The sequence below is a fragment of the Cylas formicarius genome, unplaced genomic scaffold (assembly GCF_029955315.1).
Source record: "Cylas formicarius isolate icCylForm1 unplaced genomic scaffold, icCylForm1.1 PGA_scaffold_1__22_contigs__length_36826433, whole genome shotgun sequence".
Lineage (NCBI taxonomy): Eukaryota > Metazoa > Arthropoda > Insecta > Coleoptera > Brentidae > Cylas > Cylas formicarius.
Genome location: NW_026844264.1, coordinates 9,803,874 through 9,820,475, shown reverse-complemented (window position 1 = coordinate 9,820,475; position 16,602 = coordinate 9,803,874). Strand labels below are relative to the sequence as shown.

Here is a 16,602-nt window from a genome sequence, read left to right as displayed (position 1 = left end):
GTACGTTTATTAATAAATATATCAGAAAATGTCGTAATTTTCTTTGTGAAGCGGACTCCCTCAATAAACAGGCAACATCGGCGGAACCGTGAGTGTCCGTTTAGTGATAGCGATTTTTTAAAGAAATAGCTTCGAAAGTTTTTTGTCAATTTGATGATTTAAGGGTCATCATCCCGCAAATCACAAATCGTTTAACGTGAGAGAGATAAATAATATTCTAGTCTTGCTGAACATTTAACGTTTAGCAGATCGATTTTCTAGATGGCGTGAATAGAGTGTTAAAAAAATGTGACTAGAAAAACGATGCAGTTTTTACCCGTTCCATTTTGACTTTTTTATTCCAACCACAGATCGCCAAGCCGTCTCTCGATATGGTTTTATTAAGTGTGTGTCTACGCAAAGCAGATAGATAAGTTGTGACAAATTACCCGTACTTTGTTCTTGTATTTTTAACTTTTGACGCGCTCTGGTGAAGGAAGAGTTTTGGAAGCCGATTATGAGCGTGTCAAGCGAAGACCCCGAACCGAGAGTGCCACCGAAAAGTCCACACCCCATTTTGGTAGACGACGACAAGAATACAGCTTTGCATTACGCTGCCGCCAATGGGGAAGACGAGTCGGTCGTCAGTTATTTGGAAAAACAGTCGCCCGTAGCGGACGTAGAAAATTATCTGGGATGGACGCCGCTGATGATGGCCTGCCGTAGGGGACATTTAGCCACCGCCAAGATTCTTCTGGACTACAAGGCGGACGCTTCGAGAAAAAATAAATTTGGTAGGAACGTTTGGCATTGACTTATTCGACAATTTGATCTAAAATAATTTGGAAGTCCGTAATAATAAAATAATATTTCATTTGCAGGTATGAATGTATTTTTGATATGCGTGGCGAGCGGCAACCTAGAGATGGTGCAAATAATTCTGGAACACCTGTTGCTAGGAGGAATCTCCAAACAAAGCCTCCAAACTATCTTCTCGCCCTTATCGATGGCGGTACTGTTTCGCCACGATCATATATTGCAATACCTACTGGAAAAGCGGTTTGATTTGAATGCCAAGACTCACATTGCAGGTAGTAGAGTATACTATTTATTCTTTAGGGTATTTTATTTTTCAATGTTTTCTCTTGATTACTAACTGAAAAACACATTATTTTTCTATATTTGTATGCAATTTTGATTAAAATTTAATTCAAAACAGTGAACAAAGCGGCCTTTTTCTTCACAAGTGGCGAAAAAATACGCCGGCGTATAATTGGTTGCATATTTCCGAACCATGTTTTCAGTGGTCAATTATTTTTCGGATAAAACTTCACAGTGACACAATATCTACCTCTGGTAAATATATGGCGGTTAAAGTGTTAACTTGGCTAACTTGGTTATTTTTTCTAAAAATCGTGGTGTTCTGTTCCCTTCTGTTAAAGACCTAATTATACACCAATCTAGCATGGGATTGGGAGCAATCGAGTGCTTTCAGAGATATTTCCACATGGCTTAAATTTTGACGTTTTTCAATTCTGATGGTCATGCCAGTGAGTGTATTCGTGTTGCTTTCCAAAAATGCATCCAAAAACTAACGGTTGTAGGAAAAATATAGTATTCAACACCTTTGGTAATAGTATATTATGCAAAAAGTGTCGCAAACGACTTAAAAAATTTAGTTATTCGGAGCATTTTTGCAAAACAACATGAATACATTCACTGACATGACCGTCGAAATTGACAAACGATAAAATTCAAACCGTTTAATAATATCTCTCAAAACATCCGATTGCTCCCAAACCCTTGCGGTAATATCCTGGAAATGTCCGAAGTGGCTCGGATTCGTAGGAAATGAAACTGACGTGGTAAAATGAAACTTTTGGCCCGCTAGATCGGTGTATTTTAGAGAACGAAGTAGAAAAACTTTTTAAGTCACTGGTTTAATAACCACCAACTGCCGTTTCTATACTGCCTTCTGTGTAAATACCGAATTACACACTGATCTAGCATGCGAAAAGTGTCATTTTACCCCCGACCTCCTTCGGACATTTCAGGGATATTACCACTTCAATTTTGACGTTTCTCAATTCTGACGGTCATGTCACTGAATCTAATCACTAATTCTAAGAAAAAAGCTACAAATATTGATTGGTTTGTTTACCATCCAATAACTAACAAACTATACAAGATTTTTCGCCCAAGTATAATCCACAAGGAAAGCATACACACACGGTGTTTTTGGTTAGTCTAACAAAAACTATCCACGGTAAATGTAGGAGGAAGTAAGCAAACTAAAAACCCTGGTTAATTTGTATGCTTCTCTTTTGGTTTGTACTTTTGCGGTAAATGTTGTATAATTTGTAAACTAACTGGCTCGTATAAAATTCAACGAATACTTAAGTAAAATAATATTTTCCGTCAAAATAACCAGACCTATGGACAGTTTGTATACTATATCTAAACTAGCCGTGTTAACACTTTACCCATAGCAAATATCCTTACCTGTCTTTACTGTTAGTGGACTAAACTAACTAAACTAAACAGTTTATTATGTCCAAAATAAGCCCAGCTTTGGCATGCTGAATTTGCTTCTAAAATTATAAATGTCAAATTTTGGTCTGGGGCGTAACTTTCGAGGGGTACATGAAATAAAAACCGCAATAACTTTTTGTTGCTTGTGTTTTAGACTTTTTTTCTTATAAAACCGGAAAAGCGGTGTTCTATTACGAGAAAAAGGTACACGATATACACTGCTTAGCATGTCCATCTTATTTATTTATCAATAATTGAAAAATAGCCTTTCAAACAGAAATGATAAGATTGTTATTTTGTTGTCAGTTTGACATTTATGGTGTTTTTTGTTCACGTTGTCTTGGAAGTTTCTTTTTAATTTGTTTTTTTTTTATATGTATGAGGCGTTTTTAGAAGAGATAATTAACAGCCCTTTTTTGTCATTTGTTTCCAAAGAAAACTAAGACTTATTTTGGCCATAGAATATGCTGTTATAGTTGGGTCCACTAATTTCGGGATACTCTGTATATTTCGGATTTACTATGAACTTCAATAGTATGTTTAAATTGGATGATATTTGATTGGGGTATTATGTTGTGCATTAAAAAAAATAATCACTTAATAGTTAAAGTTAATAGCCGCCCAAATGAAAATGTCACAAAAATTGTTGGGGACCTTTTTTTAATTAAACTATCAAATTGTCGTTTTGTTGCAGTTATTTCAAACGAGATCTTAATTTTGACAAGTAAAACGTGAATTTCTATTTTTTCGTAGATATTACTCCATTAATGTTTGCCACGGCGATGGAAAACTCGAAGGCTTTCCAACTGCTTTTGGGTGAGGGTGCGGATCACACCATGAAAAACTATCTCGGTCATACTCCACAAGATATAACGACCATTCGCGTCCATATGAAACAACTGGTAAACCAGGAACATAAATTCTTGAGTCACGGACCTCAAACCCTCAATCAAGGATCGCAGTCGCAAATGCCTTCGCCTAAGTACTATTTCACCTGCAATCAGTCGCCTCAGGCGCCGTTGAGTTCATTCGCCCAATTTTTCCGAGTCGATAGTGCTTCGGTACCTCACATGCAATTGCAAAGAAAATATACCAACGTTTCGCCGATGGTCTTACCAGCCACGCCGAATATTTCATCAGTTACACCCGCAACAGTCCATTACCTTACTCCGCAAATATTTTTTCCTCCAGATTTTTCCCCGCGTCAAGTATCACATAACATGGCGCCGGCCTCTATCCGGCACGACATTTTGAATGCGAGACTCAATAGCTCGGCCGCCATGTTCCTGTCCCCTCCCGTTTTAAATTTTTTGTCACCCTGTATGTGAGCGTATCTATTTTTAATTTATTTTTAATTTTTATATCCCATTTTATTTGAAAATAACAGTATCATTTACAACTTTTATTCGTAACTTCAAATTGCTATGACGCTTTTGTATTCTTGAAATGACAATTGTAAATTGACGTCAATACTTTGTTTTCTTTATCGACCTTTCCGTTTATAATTCCTGGCAATAAAACTTGTTTTAACTAGTTAGAGAATATCACTGGCTTCAATAAATAATCGCACTAGAAAGCATTGATGGCTAGCTCTGGCCGAATGATCACTATATCTTTACCTAACCTAACCTAGGAGTGAAATGAAGAAAGAGACTTTCTACCGACACTGACCAAATGTAATCATTTTTTCGTCTGTTCTGTGATTAATAGCAGTATTTTAAATGTTTTTTTTACCTTTTTTGTTGAACGTTAAAATTTTTTTTTGTTGATTTGATGCAATGTCCGAACACGGTGCTGCATTGCAAACATACAATCAGGAACTTGTTAAATGTTAGATTAGTTAAATTAAAAATCTTATTTCTAACATTGAAATTTTAGGTTTAGAAGATTTAAAAGTGAAAAGAAACGAACTTATTGAGATAATTCGTCGTGAGGAAGCGGAGAAAATAGTTTTAGATAAAAATTTGCGAGCTTTACAAGAAAAAATGAACATCTTAAATAATAATTTGAAACACCACAAGATGGTATTCGATAATTATGATAAAACTATCCAGGAAACCGAAATGGGATTTAAAAAGGTAGGCTAAATAAAAATAATAATATTCCGGTTGGATTTGTTTATAGAAAAAAATTGGGCATTATAATTTTAAAAATACTTTGATGTTTTTAGATACTAGAAAGCAGCCAGACTCTTTTACAAGTGGCACAGCACGAGGCAAATAAATTATGCACAGGAAACGATAGCGGGGTTGTTTTTGTGCCTTACATTAAGGAAAATAGTTATTAGTTTATCTTCTTAGTAGAGTAAGTCTAACAGCAACTATTTTAAATTGTATGTATCAGGAAAATGGACAAACTTTAAATAATTGAATTTTAATACATGCATCACATTTAAAATTTGTCTGTTTAAGGTTGGCAAATATAAACAAGTGCTTTATAGCATAATTTATTTTTCTAAATTTGTACAAATATATTATTGTTTGTTTTATAGGTTTTCATTGTGAAATAGTATATCTATTACATTCCATATACTTATACCAAATTAAACTGTTTACTACACCTCGTTATGCATTACCTAGGATCTTTTGTTCACTCCACACTTTAATCAGTTCTTTAGGGTTGTCATATCCATGAGAAGCAATCACATACTCATAATTAAATTTATTGTATGGTTTCTTACAAAAATAGAACTCCTCTGAATGAAATGGTTCAATTTTAACCTTAAAGGCTAATAATCCCATATAAATATCATCAAATCTAAAATGTTTGGTATAAAAACTTGCAAAATACATATCCAGTAAAGTTTCTCTAGAACAAACCACTGCTCCTCCAGAAACATAGGGGGGCCACATATGGTAAGGATACTCCTTTAAAGATACATACCATTTGCTTGTCAGGTGTCTATGGGGGGCTGATTCAAAGGTGTAACCTGCATAGAGCCTAACTTCATTTAAGTGTAGTTTTAATGCCCTTCCAATTTTATTATTTAAAAAATTAAAATTTGCCCATGGCTCCTTTAAATACTTTGGATATTGTGAAGGAAACTTAATAAACCTTAAAATATTTTTCACAGAAACGTAAAAGTCATCATCCACGATAACATAAAATTTAGAATTTGAACAGTATTGCGCTACCCAATAAAGCGCCGACATTGTCTTGTAGGTGTTATTAAAATAGGTATCAGTAAAATTGGCTTGAACAATATCCCTGTATCTTTGGGATTCTTCATTTATCGACTTTTGTAGCTTAGCTTCACTTTTTATACCAACGAAAAACACAGTTCTCATCTCTACATCCGAGAATCGTCGCTGAAAACCCCAAGTGCTTCGTATTGCCATTCGACGTTCAAAGTGTTGTGGGGATGATTTAATGAGAAATACTACTCTTAAATCAGTAACATCAATACATTTGCTGGTACACTTTTTGTAGTAATAAAATCGGTAATTGTTTATTGGGCTAACGGAAGGCGTCAAATTATTCCTTAATTTGCTGACCAAATCTTCAATGTCCCCATCATAAGGATAACGAAATTCTGAGTAAAAATTCTTCTCTAAAGGGTGGTGAAATACGCCAAATACATACAACAAACTTAACAAAACAAATGTAAATATAAAGTATTTGCACTTTCGTTTGGTAGATAATGCCATTTCCACTTCATTAAGAGGCAGTTTGGAGGCATTTGTCCGGTTTCTTTTTGATTCTTCCACTCAAATCTATTTAACGAGTCACAGATCATCCAATTAAAATAGGTAATATTTAGGAGTCACAGACCATAAAAAATCGCAACGCTTTACTCCTTTGGGTAGTCGTATAAGGACCAAAATACGTAATCCACTTCTTTATACATATATTTCGTGGGTAGGTAATAATTTTAAAAAGTGAATATTAATATTTCAATTTTATGCCTTTAATAGGATAGAGAAAGTTTCTCTGTGTTGTTGGTGCCTATATTGATTTTCCTTGTTCAATATTTATGTAGATGACGTTTGTGATTTTAATAATATTTATTAAATAGTTATTATGGGCATTAAGCAGAAGCTACAAATGAATTTAAACTAAAATATTAAATGGGGCAAAAAACTCATAAAACAAATATTGGAACATTTTTAATGTAATAAAATATGCACAAAACAAAATAAATATAATAAAATTCGGTTTCTTAATCACCTTTTTTTATCACCTCATAAACATCGCGAGAGAATATAAAAATAAAAATACAACGGGTCTTTTTTATACACCTTTTGTCAGAGTCATACTCTCAGATTTCAGAGACAGCCGAAAACATTAACATAACCAAAAACACTTAGCTAATAACACACAGATTATAAAATGGACATACAGAATCAGAATACAGATCACAGAATAATTGCAGATAAAAATATATCTCCCATCTTAAATTTAACAGTAATAATGGAACTGAACTTTCAACAACTAAATACTTTAAAAATGTATTCATACTCTTGTTAATGGACTTTTGAGGAATGAGCTTTCAAATAGCCCTGGCTTTTAAAGTACCTGTTGCATTTGTCACACTTGAAACACTGAAACAAAAACTGGTCTTTCAGTGTAGGGTTTATGTATGGATGGTTCCTTGTTCGGCAGCGGACATTACTCCGTGAGAATACCTTTTTACAGTAAGGGTAAGAGGACACTAACTTGTCTAATAAATTGACTGAACCAGAAGTAACTCTACCTCTATCCTCTTGACCTGAATTATAATGACTAACACTCAGATCTGGTTCTTCAGTTTTAATTTTTACATCCTCTTCATACATTGTTTCTACATAATCACATGCATACTGAGTTTCTAAAAGTTACATTATATTTCAACTTACAAATATTAAGCAGTTTTAGTGTACAAGCTAATCATTTAGATGCATCACCTTACCTTGTGATTCACAATCCGAGAGTTCACATTTAATTTTGATATCTGGCTCAATAATTACTTCTTCAAATTTTAATATTGCTTCGTCTACTGTATTGCCGTCATCACTACTCTCCTCGTCATACTGGCTGTCAATAACACACAAAACTGACTCTCGAAACTCATCAAAATTTCTCCTAAAATAATTTGTTGAAAATGCTTTTAACCTCTCTAATGGAGTGATTTCAACATTTGAATTTTTATCCAAGCACAAACTAAAGTCATAGTTTTTTGTGAAGTTAATAATGTTTTTCAGACCACCTTTTTCATAATCACCTCCACTCTGAGAGTAAAATATTTTATCCCTCTCTTTTTTCAACTTCTGGTTAGGGGTCAAAAGCTGTTTTAATAAGGAACACCTCTGCTCTTTTGTTATCCTCTGCCTTTTGCGAAAAGTATTTTCTTGGTTTGACAAAACTTCGCGTTTTTCCAGCTCTGAACTTTCTAAGGGAGGTATTAGGACATTTAGGTTAGTATTTGTGAAGTTGATACAACTGTCAGATCCAATCAATTTAGTCAAATACCCATGAATTACTTTGGTGGATTTTTTACACATGTTTTGAAACTCGTAGGAGAGTCGCAATTTGCTTACGCAAGTAACACATATTTCTGAAGACACGCTGTCGCTGTCGACGACCTAGAACAAAAATCAATAGGTCCAAAAGTCTTTTCAAAATTTCTTTATTTACTAGTCTTGCACATGATTCTAATTTGTCACTCAATTTCACTGAGTCGAAGTCGACCGTATCGATGTCTATCAACTGTACCCCCGTTTGAACGCATATCCTACAAAATTTGGACAAAAAATACATGGCTTAAAAAAATGTCGCTGTCAATCATACGTATCATATGCCGAGATGTCACCTGTCAGCTAACCCCGCGCACCATAAACAATTGTGGATTAATACAAATTTCTGGCTATGCGCTTCATGGACAAGAGGCTAAAGAGTCCCAAAAATTTTTGAATCCTCCTTTTGCATGAAAAGGACAAAAAATGGGAATATAATAGCTTGGAATTTTAGAAAGTAACTAACAAAAATTAACCCGAAAATACCGGTTTTTCTTTACGAATGAAATTATCAGAATTTGATTCGCAACGAGAAATGTGAATTGAATTTATTCTATGCCCTTTTTGTTCTAGGGCGGTGTAGTGACATTCAAACAGCTGATGTTTATTTTGAAATTTCTCCAAATAACTAAAAGGAAAAGGCATTAATGGAAATCGCTAATGCCGTTGGGACTTCATCTGGGGTTCCGCGCAACACTCGAATAGTGGAAGGCGTGGGGGCCCGTGTAATCAGAGGTCCCGATTGGAAATGGGGCAAGCAGGTAGGGTTATGTTTATTTTCTTGTTAAAGTTGCGGTTCAAAATCCAAAACTCAGCAATTATGACCAAGATTAACCTTTTAGGATGGAGGAGAGGGTCATGTGGGAACTGTAAGAAACTTTGAATCTCTTGACGAAGTGGTGGTCGTCTGGGACAATGGAACTGCTGCAAACTACCGTTGCTCGGGTCAATATGATTTACGGATTCTGGATAGTGCCCCGACGGGGATAAAGCACGAGGGCACCATGTGCGATACTTGCAGACAGCAACCAATATTCGGTATCCGATGGAAATGCGCAGAGTGTGGCAACTATGATCTTTGTTCCGTTTGCTATCATGGCGATAAGCATCAGCTCCGACATCGATTCTACCGCATCACTACACCCGGTGGAGAACGCTTTTATCTAGAGCCAAGACGTAAAACAAAGAAGATTGCTATTCGTGGTATATTTCCCGGAGCTCGGGTAGTGCGCGGTGTCGATTGGCAATGGGAAGATCAGGACGGCGGTAACGGACGTCGCGGCAAAGTGCAAGAAGTGCAGGATTGGTCAGCGACAAGTCCTAGATCAGCAGCTTATGTAGTCTGGGATAATGGGTCAAAAAATTTGTATCGAGTGGGATTTGAAGGTATGGCCGACTTGAAAGTTGTAAATGACGCCAAAGGCCAGAATGTGTATCGAGATCACTTGCCGTGCTTAGGAGAGCAAGGTCCCAGTCCCAGACCCATGGGACTGAAAATAGGAGATCAAGTAAATGTTGACCTAGAACTTGAAATAGTCCAGTCTCTACAACATGGTCATGGAGGCTGGACCGATGGCATGTTTGAATGCTTAAGCAGTATCGGTACTGTAGTAGGCATTGATGAAGATCATGATATAGTTGTAGCGTACAGCAGCGGTAATCGCTGGACATTTAATCCTGCAGTTCTAACAAAAGTGGCTACCCCCACCAATTCTGCTGGATTTAATGAGACACCTCAGCAACAATTTGCCGTTGGAGATGTGGTTCAGATTTGTTCGGACATGGAGAGGGTAAAAATGCTGCAGAGGGGTCATGGAGACTGGGCCGATGGGATGGCTGCGGTATGTGGCTGTGTTCAATAGAAATGTTTCAGGTTATGTTAAAATTGGATTTATTTTTTCTAGACCCTGGGCAAGGTGGGCCATGTTCAGCAAATCTACAATGATAATGATCTGAAAGTGGAAGTCTGTAACACTACCTGGACGTATAATCCGTTAGCTGTCACTAAACTCGCTAGCAAGGATGGTACAATGCACGGAACCACTAGCGGCGAGCGCCTCAGCGCTTTGCTGAAGAAACTTTTCGAGACCCACGTTTCAGGCGACGTGAACGAGGAGCTGGTAAAGTCTGCTGCTAATGGAGATTCCCAAAAGTGCGAGGAAGTCTTGAAGCAGAGCAACGGCCCCGGGACTAGTATGGGGCCTGACGTCAATGGAGTTTTTGCCGGTAAAAGATTTTGCGTTCACATTTACAGTTTCATAGAATCGGCATTGAACAGTAAAAACTTGAACAACAAATCGTAACAAAAGTGTAATTTGACCTTTGACATTTGTGCGCATGTCAAGTATGAGAGAAATCCAAAACTGGTTTCTGGTCCATGTAAAAACGGTAAACTTAAATGTTTGAGTTGGATGGCTAGTCGTGATATGCTTAATCATTTAATCTTAAATAATAGAGGAAACATAGGTTATTTGTATAACTTTTCAAAGAAACATCCACAGGCTACTGTAATACTATTTACAATACTTCTGGATTCGTACTGCATCGGTTGTTGTTGAGTCAGACTTGCTAACGTTTCGCCAATAATCGTTTTGGCTTCTTCAGAGCTTAACTGAAACTGGCTCGCATTCTAATCTGTACCTGCTTATATATTGTTTGAAGGGGCGGAGCTAAAGGAGGGCCTTAAACGTCGTCTCCGATGGTTGATTCCCATAGTGGTGACAGGTAAAGACCTGAGTCGCGGTTAAGATTGTTTGGTTGCTTCCAGATTTCTCTAGGTTCGCGAATTTTTCGTTGGTAGAAGAATTGATTACATGAATTTTAGTTTAATTTATATTTTAAACTCTTTACAAGCAAAACTGATAGTTTTGTACTTATTTCCTTTCACTTCATTGAACAATTAAAAAGCATTACATTAGATACCCAAGATATTCTGATTAGTTTCGACGTAAAATCCCTCTTTACTAAAGTCTTTATATTTATTAAAATCCGAGAATCTGGAACCAAAACTTCTCACCTTAATTGAAAAATGCTTGTCTGGAACATTTTTATAACGGTCAAATTTTTGAACAAATGCCGGGAACAGCTATGGGCACTCCATTATTACCAGTCATATTTATGGAAGTTTTTGAGAAAAAAGCTCTTTACACCTTTCATCTAAAACCAAAATTATGGAAACGCTACGTCGATGTTACTTTTGTTATTTGGCCTTATGGTCAAGAAACCCTAGTAGATTTTCTTAAACATTTAAACTCTATACACCCTAACATAGTTTTTCCATTGAATTAGAAACTAATAATAACCTCCTATACAGACCTACGCACACAGGCCGATACCTTAATGCATCGTCACATCACCGTCCCACCCAAAAGTCATGGGTTATCAATTCTCTTGTTTACAGAGCCGTAAAACTGTCTCACTCCGAGTCATTGTACCCCGAATTAAAACACCTTATCTCTGCTCTTCTCTCTAATCATTTTGAGTGTTCCATCACAAAATACACTTCAGCATAACCTTTCAATAGTAATGAGTCCGAAAGCAACCCCACACTTGCCACTGTTGTGCTCCCTTTCATTAAAAAAAATATCACTGACCACATATCAAAAAAGAAAATTGATACGCCAGGAGTTTACAGCATTCCCTGCATATCCGGCAAAGAATACATTGGAGAGACCGGACGAATAATATCAACTAGGCTCAAAGAACACGAAAGAGCCTTACGACTAAGATAAATAAACTCATCAGCTGTTACAGAACACAATCACGAAACCGGACATAAAATTCTATTCGATAAAATTAAAATTCTTCCATGTAATCAATTCTTCTACTAACTAAAAATTCGAAATCCAAATCTATAAGCAATCAAACAATCTTAACTGCGACCCAGGTCTTTACCTGTCGCCAATATGGGAATCAGTCATCCGAAACGATGTTTATGCCCCTCAGTTCAGTTAAGCTCTGAAGAAGCCAACAGCATTATTGACGAAACGTTAGCGAGTTCAGCTCAACAACTGACGAAAGAGGAATCCAGAAGTTTTGTAAATAGTGTGATTTGTATAGTTCAAGAAGATTTTCTGATCCTTCCGTACATTCATTGGGACATAATTTCTTCTAAAAATACCCGGTTCTTGGGTCGCATTCTTTCTTGTAAAAACACAGCGTTGTAATTTTTTACTTTTGCCAACAAAATTTTTGTATTAGAATAGCTTAAAAAAGCACGCCAATTGTATTATGGGCATGTGTCAACAATTTGCTAAAATATTATACTGACCTGATAGTATACTGTCAGGAAATGATGAGGAAACAACAGACTAGTGGCTCGAAATTGGGTTCAAACTCACGTGTAAGGAGTAAATACCAATTGCGTACACTCCAAACACTCGAAACAAGTTTCAAACTAATCTTCCAACAAACGTAGCAAACTAAATTTTTTAGCTATACGAAGGTCTCGAACCGTGCCAACCGACTTTGCCCTTGCTTTTGAAGGTCACACGGCGTTGCAAGCGGCCAGTCAAAACGGCCACCTCGAAGTCATCACCGTTTTGCTACGATTTCATGCCGACGTCGAAATCGAAGACAAAGACGGCGACCGGGCAGTTCACCACGCCGCGTTTGGTGACGAGCCGGCGGTGGTGCAACTCTTGGCCCACGCGGGGGCCGATTTGAATGCCCGCAACAAACGGAGGCAGACCGCCCTACACATAGGAGTGAACAAGGGCCACATAGGTGTGGTGAAGATGCTACTCGATTTGGCTTGTCATCCCAGTTTGCAGGTGAGTTTTTGGAATATTGTTTTTGGAATATCTTTATCTATTTCCACTTCTGAGAGAACCTCATATTATTTTACAATTTTTATGTCTCTATTGAAGTGAAATAGCCATTGGATAATATAAGTCCAGTGAACACTGTTAAATTGGTAGGACTTAGACAGCTACGTGATTTTATTAACAAAAAAAAATTACAAGGTAAAGTCGAAAGTTACACAGAAACGTAAAATTATAAAAGAGATCTAATTTAAATAGCTTCTAACTTTTAAAAGACCTAGCTGGAGCTCACTAAGCATCTGATTTATTACCATCACGATAGAATTGATTAAATTAAGTTGCCAGTCCGTTTCGATTATGTTATATATGACATAAAAACATCACAGCTTTTTTTTTCTACAAGAGATTTTACATTAAAGCTAGCCTGCATACTTTGGTATGCAATTTTCTATGGATGTACATTGTCTTGATTCAATTAATATCTATGTCTTCTAGTGGTATCCAAATTTATGTGTATTGTATAAGTTAATTATCATATTAATTAAAAAGAAAACTATTTCTAATTACAAAGTTAAATGATTTTACTTCGTTTATGGTACAGCTAAAACGTTACAAAAACCAAATCTTTCACCTGAGTCTGACGAATCAACTCAAATTTCGTTGCTTTTACGATTCGGTTCGTTCTTGTAAAACTAACAACAGAAAATTGTCATACAGAAGGGAAGGATCTTTTGCGCATGCAAATAATTTTTTTTTCTAAACAACGATCTCCACATATTGAACTTATAACAAAGACTTATTGGTTGGTTGGTCTTATCGGTTGAAAATCAGTTTTGAGAAAAAAAATGTTATCGGCATAGGCATATATATTCACAGTGGTGGAAAAAAGTATGGAAACCTTTTAATGTCATGAGCATATCGGCTAATGCGAATTATGGCACCACACATCATAATTCTAATTTTTTGGTTCAGATTGATATATTTTTAAATTTTGAAGAAATTTCAAATACAAGCTGGAAATATCGTAGAAAAATTATATATTATTTTTAGATGTTGCATTGACTGGAATATTTAAGACAGAGTGACATCTCCTGCGCATAGCAGCAACAAATGTTTATAGCATTTCTGCAGAATTCTGCGACTGCCTAGATTCACAGGCACTAAGAAGGTCCTGTTGATTTTTAACGTATTTTGATGCATTCGAATACTGCGATCAAAAGATGTTTTGTGGGGTTCAGATTTGGCGATTGGGATACCCATTCAAACCATTTTTCTAAACCATTCCTTCACTAACTTGAATAAGTGTTTCGGATCATTGGTTTGTTAAATTTGCTATTGCAATGGTCTACCTTCTTCTGCAAAAGGTAACATCGTAGTTTCCATCTCTTTGTCGGTCAATTTTTTCAGATCGAGAAAAACATCCATTAGATTCGCCTTAGATGTTCCATAATTGGAATTTGGAACCAACCAACACAGTTGACCTCTGGCAATCGCTATTCGGACCTTTCTATCCTTTTGCAAGAGAAGCTGTTTTATAACTGTAACTCTTCCATGAAGACTTCCGTTGATTAAACGGTTTATTAGCATTCTACTAGTTACTTCAATGGCAAACTGTTCCGAGATTTCGATTTTAATTTATCTGGATGATTTTCGAGGGTTTTGATATTCTGAAAATGGTTTTATTAGTCCTGGATGTAGTTTTACGAGATCTTCCCAACCTGGACGTATTTTTTTGCATCATCACGACTTTCATATTCTTGTAATATTTTTGTTAACCTTTTTGAGACAAAAATACAGATTGTGCAGTTACTGACTTTTTTCTTTTTTAAATAAATGTACAATTATTTGTCTGAAATCAAATGAAAATTAACGGCGACTGTCCATGATCAATAACTATTTTCACACGATATCTACATTGTGGAATCAAGAGTGACTAATGTAGAGCACAAATTAAAAAAAGTTTCCATACTTAATTGGGAACACAAATCCTTTATTGCAGATCAAAAGAACTTAGTAAACACTCCTTACATTAAGCTCTAACCTACTTTAAACATGAATAATGCAAATATTTTTAAGTTTCCATACTTATTTCAACCATTACATACATATGTCCATTAGCTATGTCGTGTCGACAGATGCAAAAAAAATCGCTAGTTATTTTATCAATCAAAGTTTGGAAAGTAGAAGTTAGTTGCCACACCGTCTCCTTTAAGGATCAGACAGAGTTTTTCGTGACCGCCTATAAAAATCATGGAGAAAGTATTCTTTGATATTATTCAACATTTATTTTTTCATAAATATCCATTTTAATAGACTGCCGCTACAATAAACTTCAGAATGTGGCTTTATATTATTCTTTGGTAAAAATATGGTTGAAATCGCAGTCGATTTGTCTATTATGGAACGAATTGCACATTGCTATTATGTTGTTTAATTTTTGGTTCCATTCTAGTCCAATATATAATCAATGTCTGGTGTTGTTACCAATAACACAATTAGCAAAAGATTAAGTGTTCCAAAAACATCTTCGTAGTCACACAAAAATTGGTTTGCCCTATTTTTGCGCAACGTCGCCGTCGTAAATCGTGCAACACCGCGTTATCTCCGTTACATCGCCGATCTTTTTTTTATCTATCCGGGGATGGCCGGTTTGAATTATTCCCGGGCAAAAATAGGCTTCGCCGACAACACAACGCCCGCACATAATTAAACATAAATTTTCCCGTTATGAATCCAATTCGTTTGTATAAATGTAGCCCGTAATTTAATTACCGAATACGAGAGAGGCGTCCGGGGGTGGGGGGATGGTTTATTGGACGCGCGGTGATATTGGTCTATTAGCCGTTATTTTGAATTATTAGGGACTGATTAAAGTACGCTATTGTTACAATTATATAGAGATTTTGCGGTTTCGCGTATTTTTTGTTATTGTTAATTTTGATATCCGCCAGATTGTCAGTTATAATCAGTAATATTAATTATTTTGGACGAATTCGGTTTTACCTTCGTCGATTGAAGTTGCATCCTATGCGAGCGTTTTTTTTTTGATATAATTTTTCTCGTTAGCTGTTAATCAAAATGATTACGCGGTATAGTGTGAATCCGAACTATATTTGTTAATTTTTTCTTCGTTTCAAATCAAAGGAATCGGCTTCGTTTCTGTAAATCGAACAATCATCTTTTAAACGCTGTAAAATGCGGCGTTACGAGCTTTACAAGAAAGGCCCGTCCCATTCTCTACAATTACCAAAGCGATCTGGATTTGTTACAGATCTGGTTGTTTTATGTCACGCCATGTCCTGTCAAAACTTCGCATAGACAGCTAGGTTTCGTGATTCAAATGTCATCTTTTTTTCGAACGTACCGGCTCTTATGCGTATGCAGATGGATTAGAAAAAATGCAAAGAAAAGTCAATAGGTTTTCTCGAGGGGCAAATTATTACACCGGATTTCACACAACCGTTGGATTTCAGATATCTCACGATAGATATTTTATTGGATTTTCAAATAATTTTGCGAATTTGACTTATTTTGAAAAATGGTTAATTAATTATGTTTGGCAAGCGCGGAGCGAGTGTTTAATAAACGAGTGACTTAAAAAGTTTACCGAACTCGTGAGTGAAATGCCGTTTAGCGCATTTGTTGCATACTTTTTCTACGACCGTTAGTTTTTGGGTACAATTTCGCCAAACAACACGAGTACATTCACTGACATGGCCGTCAGAATTGACAAACGTCAAATTCAAGGCGTGGGAAGTACCTCCGAAATTATCCGATTGTTCTCAAATCCGTGCGGTAAAATCCCGGAAATGTCCTAAGTGACTCGGATCCGTGGG

The 16,602-nt window shown here is 36.2% G+C and overlaps 5 protein-coding genes across 7 annotated transcripts in view; 3 read left to right on the top strand and 2 right to left on the bottom strand.

Annotated features, from left to right (window-relative positions):
- The first annotated feature begins 358 nt into the window (after window positions 1–358).
- On the top strand, window positions 359–3,971 carry LOC132696613 (ankyrin repeat domain-containing protein 1-like). The gene is made up of 3 exons (XM_060661541.1): window positions 359–773; window positions 861–1,070; window positions 3,265–3,971. The coding sequence occupies exons 1-3, from the start codon at window positions 497–499 to the stop codon at window positions 3,837–3,839; spliced, it is 1,062 nt and encodes a 353-aa protein (XP_060517524.1). The 5' UTR covers window positions 359–496; the 3' UTR covers window positions 3,840–3,971.
- Window positions 3,972–4,199: 228 nt separating this feature from the next.
- Window positions 4,200–5,001, top strand: LOC132696614 (uncharacterized). The gene is made up of 3 exons (XM_060661542.1): window positions 4,200–4,341; window positions 4,390–4,589; window positions 4,682–5,001. Exons 1-3 carry the CDS (start codon window positions 4,290–4,292, stop codon window positions 4,796–4,798), a joined length of 369 nt encoding a protein of 122 aa, XP_060517525.1. The 5' UTR covers window positions 4,200–4,289; the 3' UTR covers window positions 4,799–5,001.
- Window positions 5,002–5,051: 50 nt separating this feature from the next.
- Window positions 5,052–6,299, bottom strand: LOC132696612 (beta-1,3-galactosyltransferase brn). The gene has a single exon (XM_060661539.1). It carries the CDS (start codon window positions 6,156–6,158, stop codon window positions 5,076–5,078), a length of 1,083 nt encoding a protein of 360 aa, XP_060517522.1. The 5' UTR covers window positions 6,159–6,299; the 3' UTR covers window positions 5,052–5,075.
- Window positions 6,300–6,512: 213 nt separating this feature from the next.
- LOC132696611 (uncharacterized) lies at window positions 6,513–8,368 on the bottom strand. 3 transcript variants are annotated; one of them, XM_060661538.1, is made up of 4 exons: window positions 8,278–8,368; window positions 8,125–8,221; window positions 7,400–8,072; window positions 6,513–7,318 (listed from the first exon to the last, which is right to left on the bottom strand). In XM_060661538.1, exons 3-4 carry the CDS (start codon window positions 7,989–7,991, stop codon window positions 6,975–6,977), a joined length of 936 nt encoding a protein of 311 aa, XP_060517521.1. In that variant the 5' UTR covers window positions 7,992–8,072; window positions 8,125–8,221; window positions 8,278–8,368; the 3' UTR covers window positions 6,513–6,974. The 3 variants fall into 3 exon arrangements, 2 of the variants coding, with proteins under 2 accessions (XP_060517521.1, XP_060517520.1); XR_009618053.1 differs by having other exon boundaries at window positions 7,182–7,318; window positions 7,400–7,572; window positions 7,712–8,072; window positions 8,125–8,285; XM_060661537.1 differs by having other exon boundaries at window positions 8,125–8,285.
- A 76-nt stretch (window positions 8,369–8,444) lies between these two features.
- LOC132696609 (E3 ubiquitin-protein ligase mind-bomb) overlaps window positions 8,445–16,602 on the top strand; it is a 261,968-nt gene continuing 253,810 nt past the window's right edge. The window contains exons 1-5 of the mRNA XM_060661536.1: window positions 8,445–8,460; window positions 8,577–8,764; window positions 8,846–9,844; window positions 9,908–10,229; window positions 12,489–12,775. Coding sequence (XP_060517519.1) covers window positions 8,651–8,764; window positions 8,846–9,844; window positions 9,908–10,229; window positions 12,489–12,775 — 1,722 coding nt within the window. The 5' untranslated portion in view covers window positions 8,445–8,460; window positions 8,577–8,650. The remainder of the gene's footprint in view (window positions 8,461–8,576; window positions 8,765–8,845; window positions 9,845–9,907; window positions 10,230–12,488; window positions 12,776–16,602) is intronic.

Coding starts and splice junctions, on each gene's coding strand:
- LOC132696613 (XM_060661541.1), top strand. CDS start 497: ATGAGCGTGTCAAGCGAAGACCCCGAACCGAGAGTGCCACCGAAAAGT. Junction 774..860: donor TTCGAGAAAAAATAAATTTG/GTAGGAACGTTT, acceptor TTTCATTTGCAG/GTATGAATGTATTTTTGATA. Junction 1,071..3,264: donor TGCCAAGACTCACATTGCAG/GTAGTAGAGTAT, acceptor ATTTTTTCGTAG/ATATTACTCCATTAATGTTT.
- LOC132696612 (XM_060661539.1), bottom strand. CDS start 6,158: ATGGCATTATCTACCAAACGAAAGTGCAAATACTTTATATTTACATTT.
- LOC132696611 (XM_060661537.1), bottom strand. CDS start 8,247: ATGTATTTTTTGTCCAAATTTTGTAGGATATGCGTTCAAACGGGGGTA. Junction 8,073..8,124: donor TAGAATCATGTGCAAGACTA/GTAAATAAAGAA, acceptor TTTTTGTTCTAG/GTCGTCGACAGCGACAGCGT. Junction 7,319..7,399: donor CTCGGATTGTGAATCACAAG/GTAAGGTGATGC, acceptor TGTAACTTTTAG/AAACTCAGTATGCATGTGAT.
- LOC132696614 (XM_060661542.1), top strand. CDS start 4,290: ATGTCCGAACACGGTGCTGCATTGCAAACATACAATCAGGAACTTGTT. Junction 4,342..4,389: donor CAATCAGGAACTTGTTAAAT/GTTAGATTAGTT, acceptor TTGAAATTTTAG/GTTTAGAAGATTTAAAAGTG. Junction 4,590..4,681: donor CCGAAATGGGATTTAAAAAG/GTAGGCTAAATA, acceptor TGATGTTTTTAG/ATACTAGAAAGCAGCCAGAC.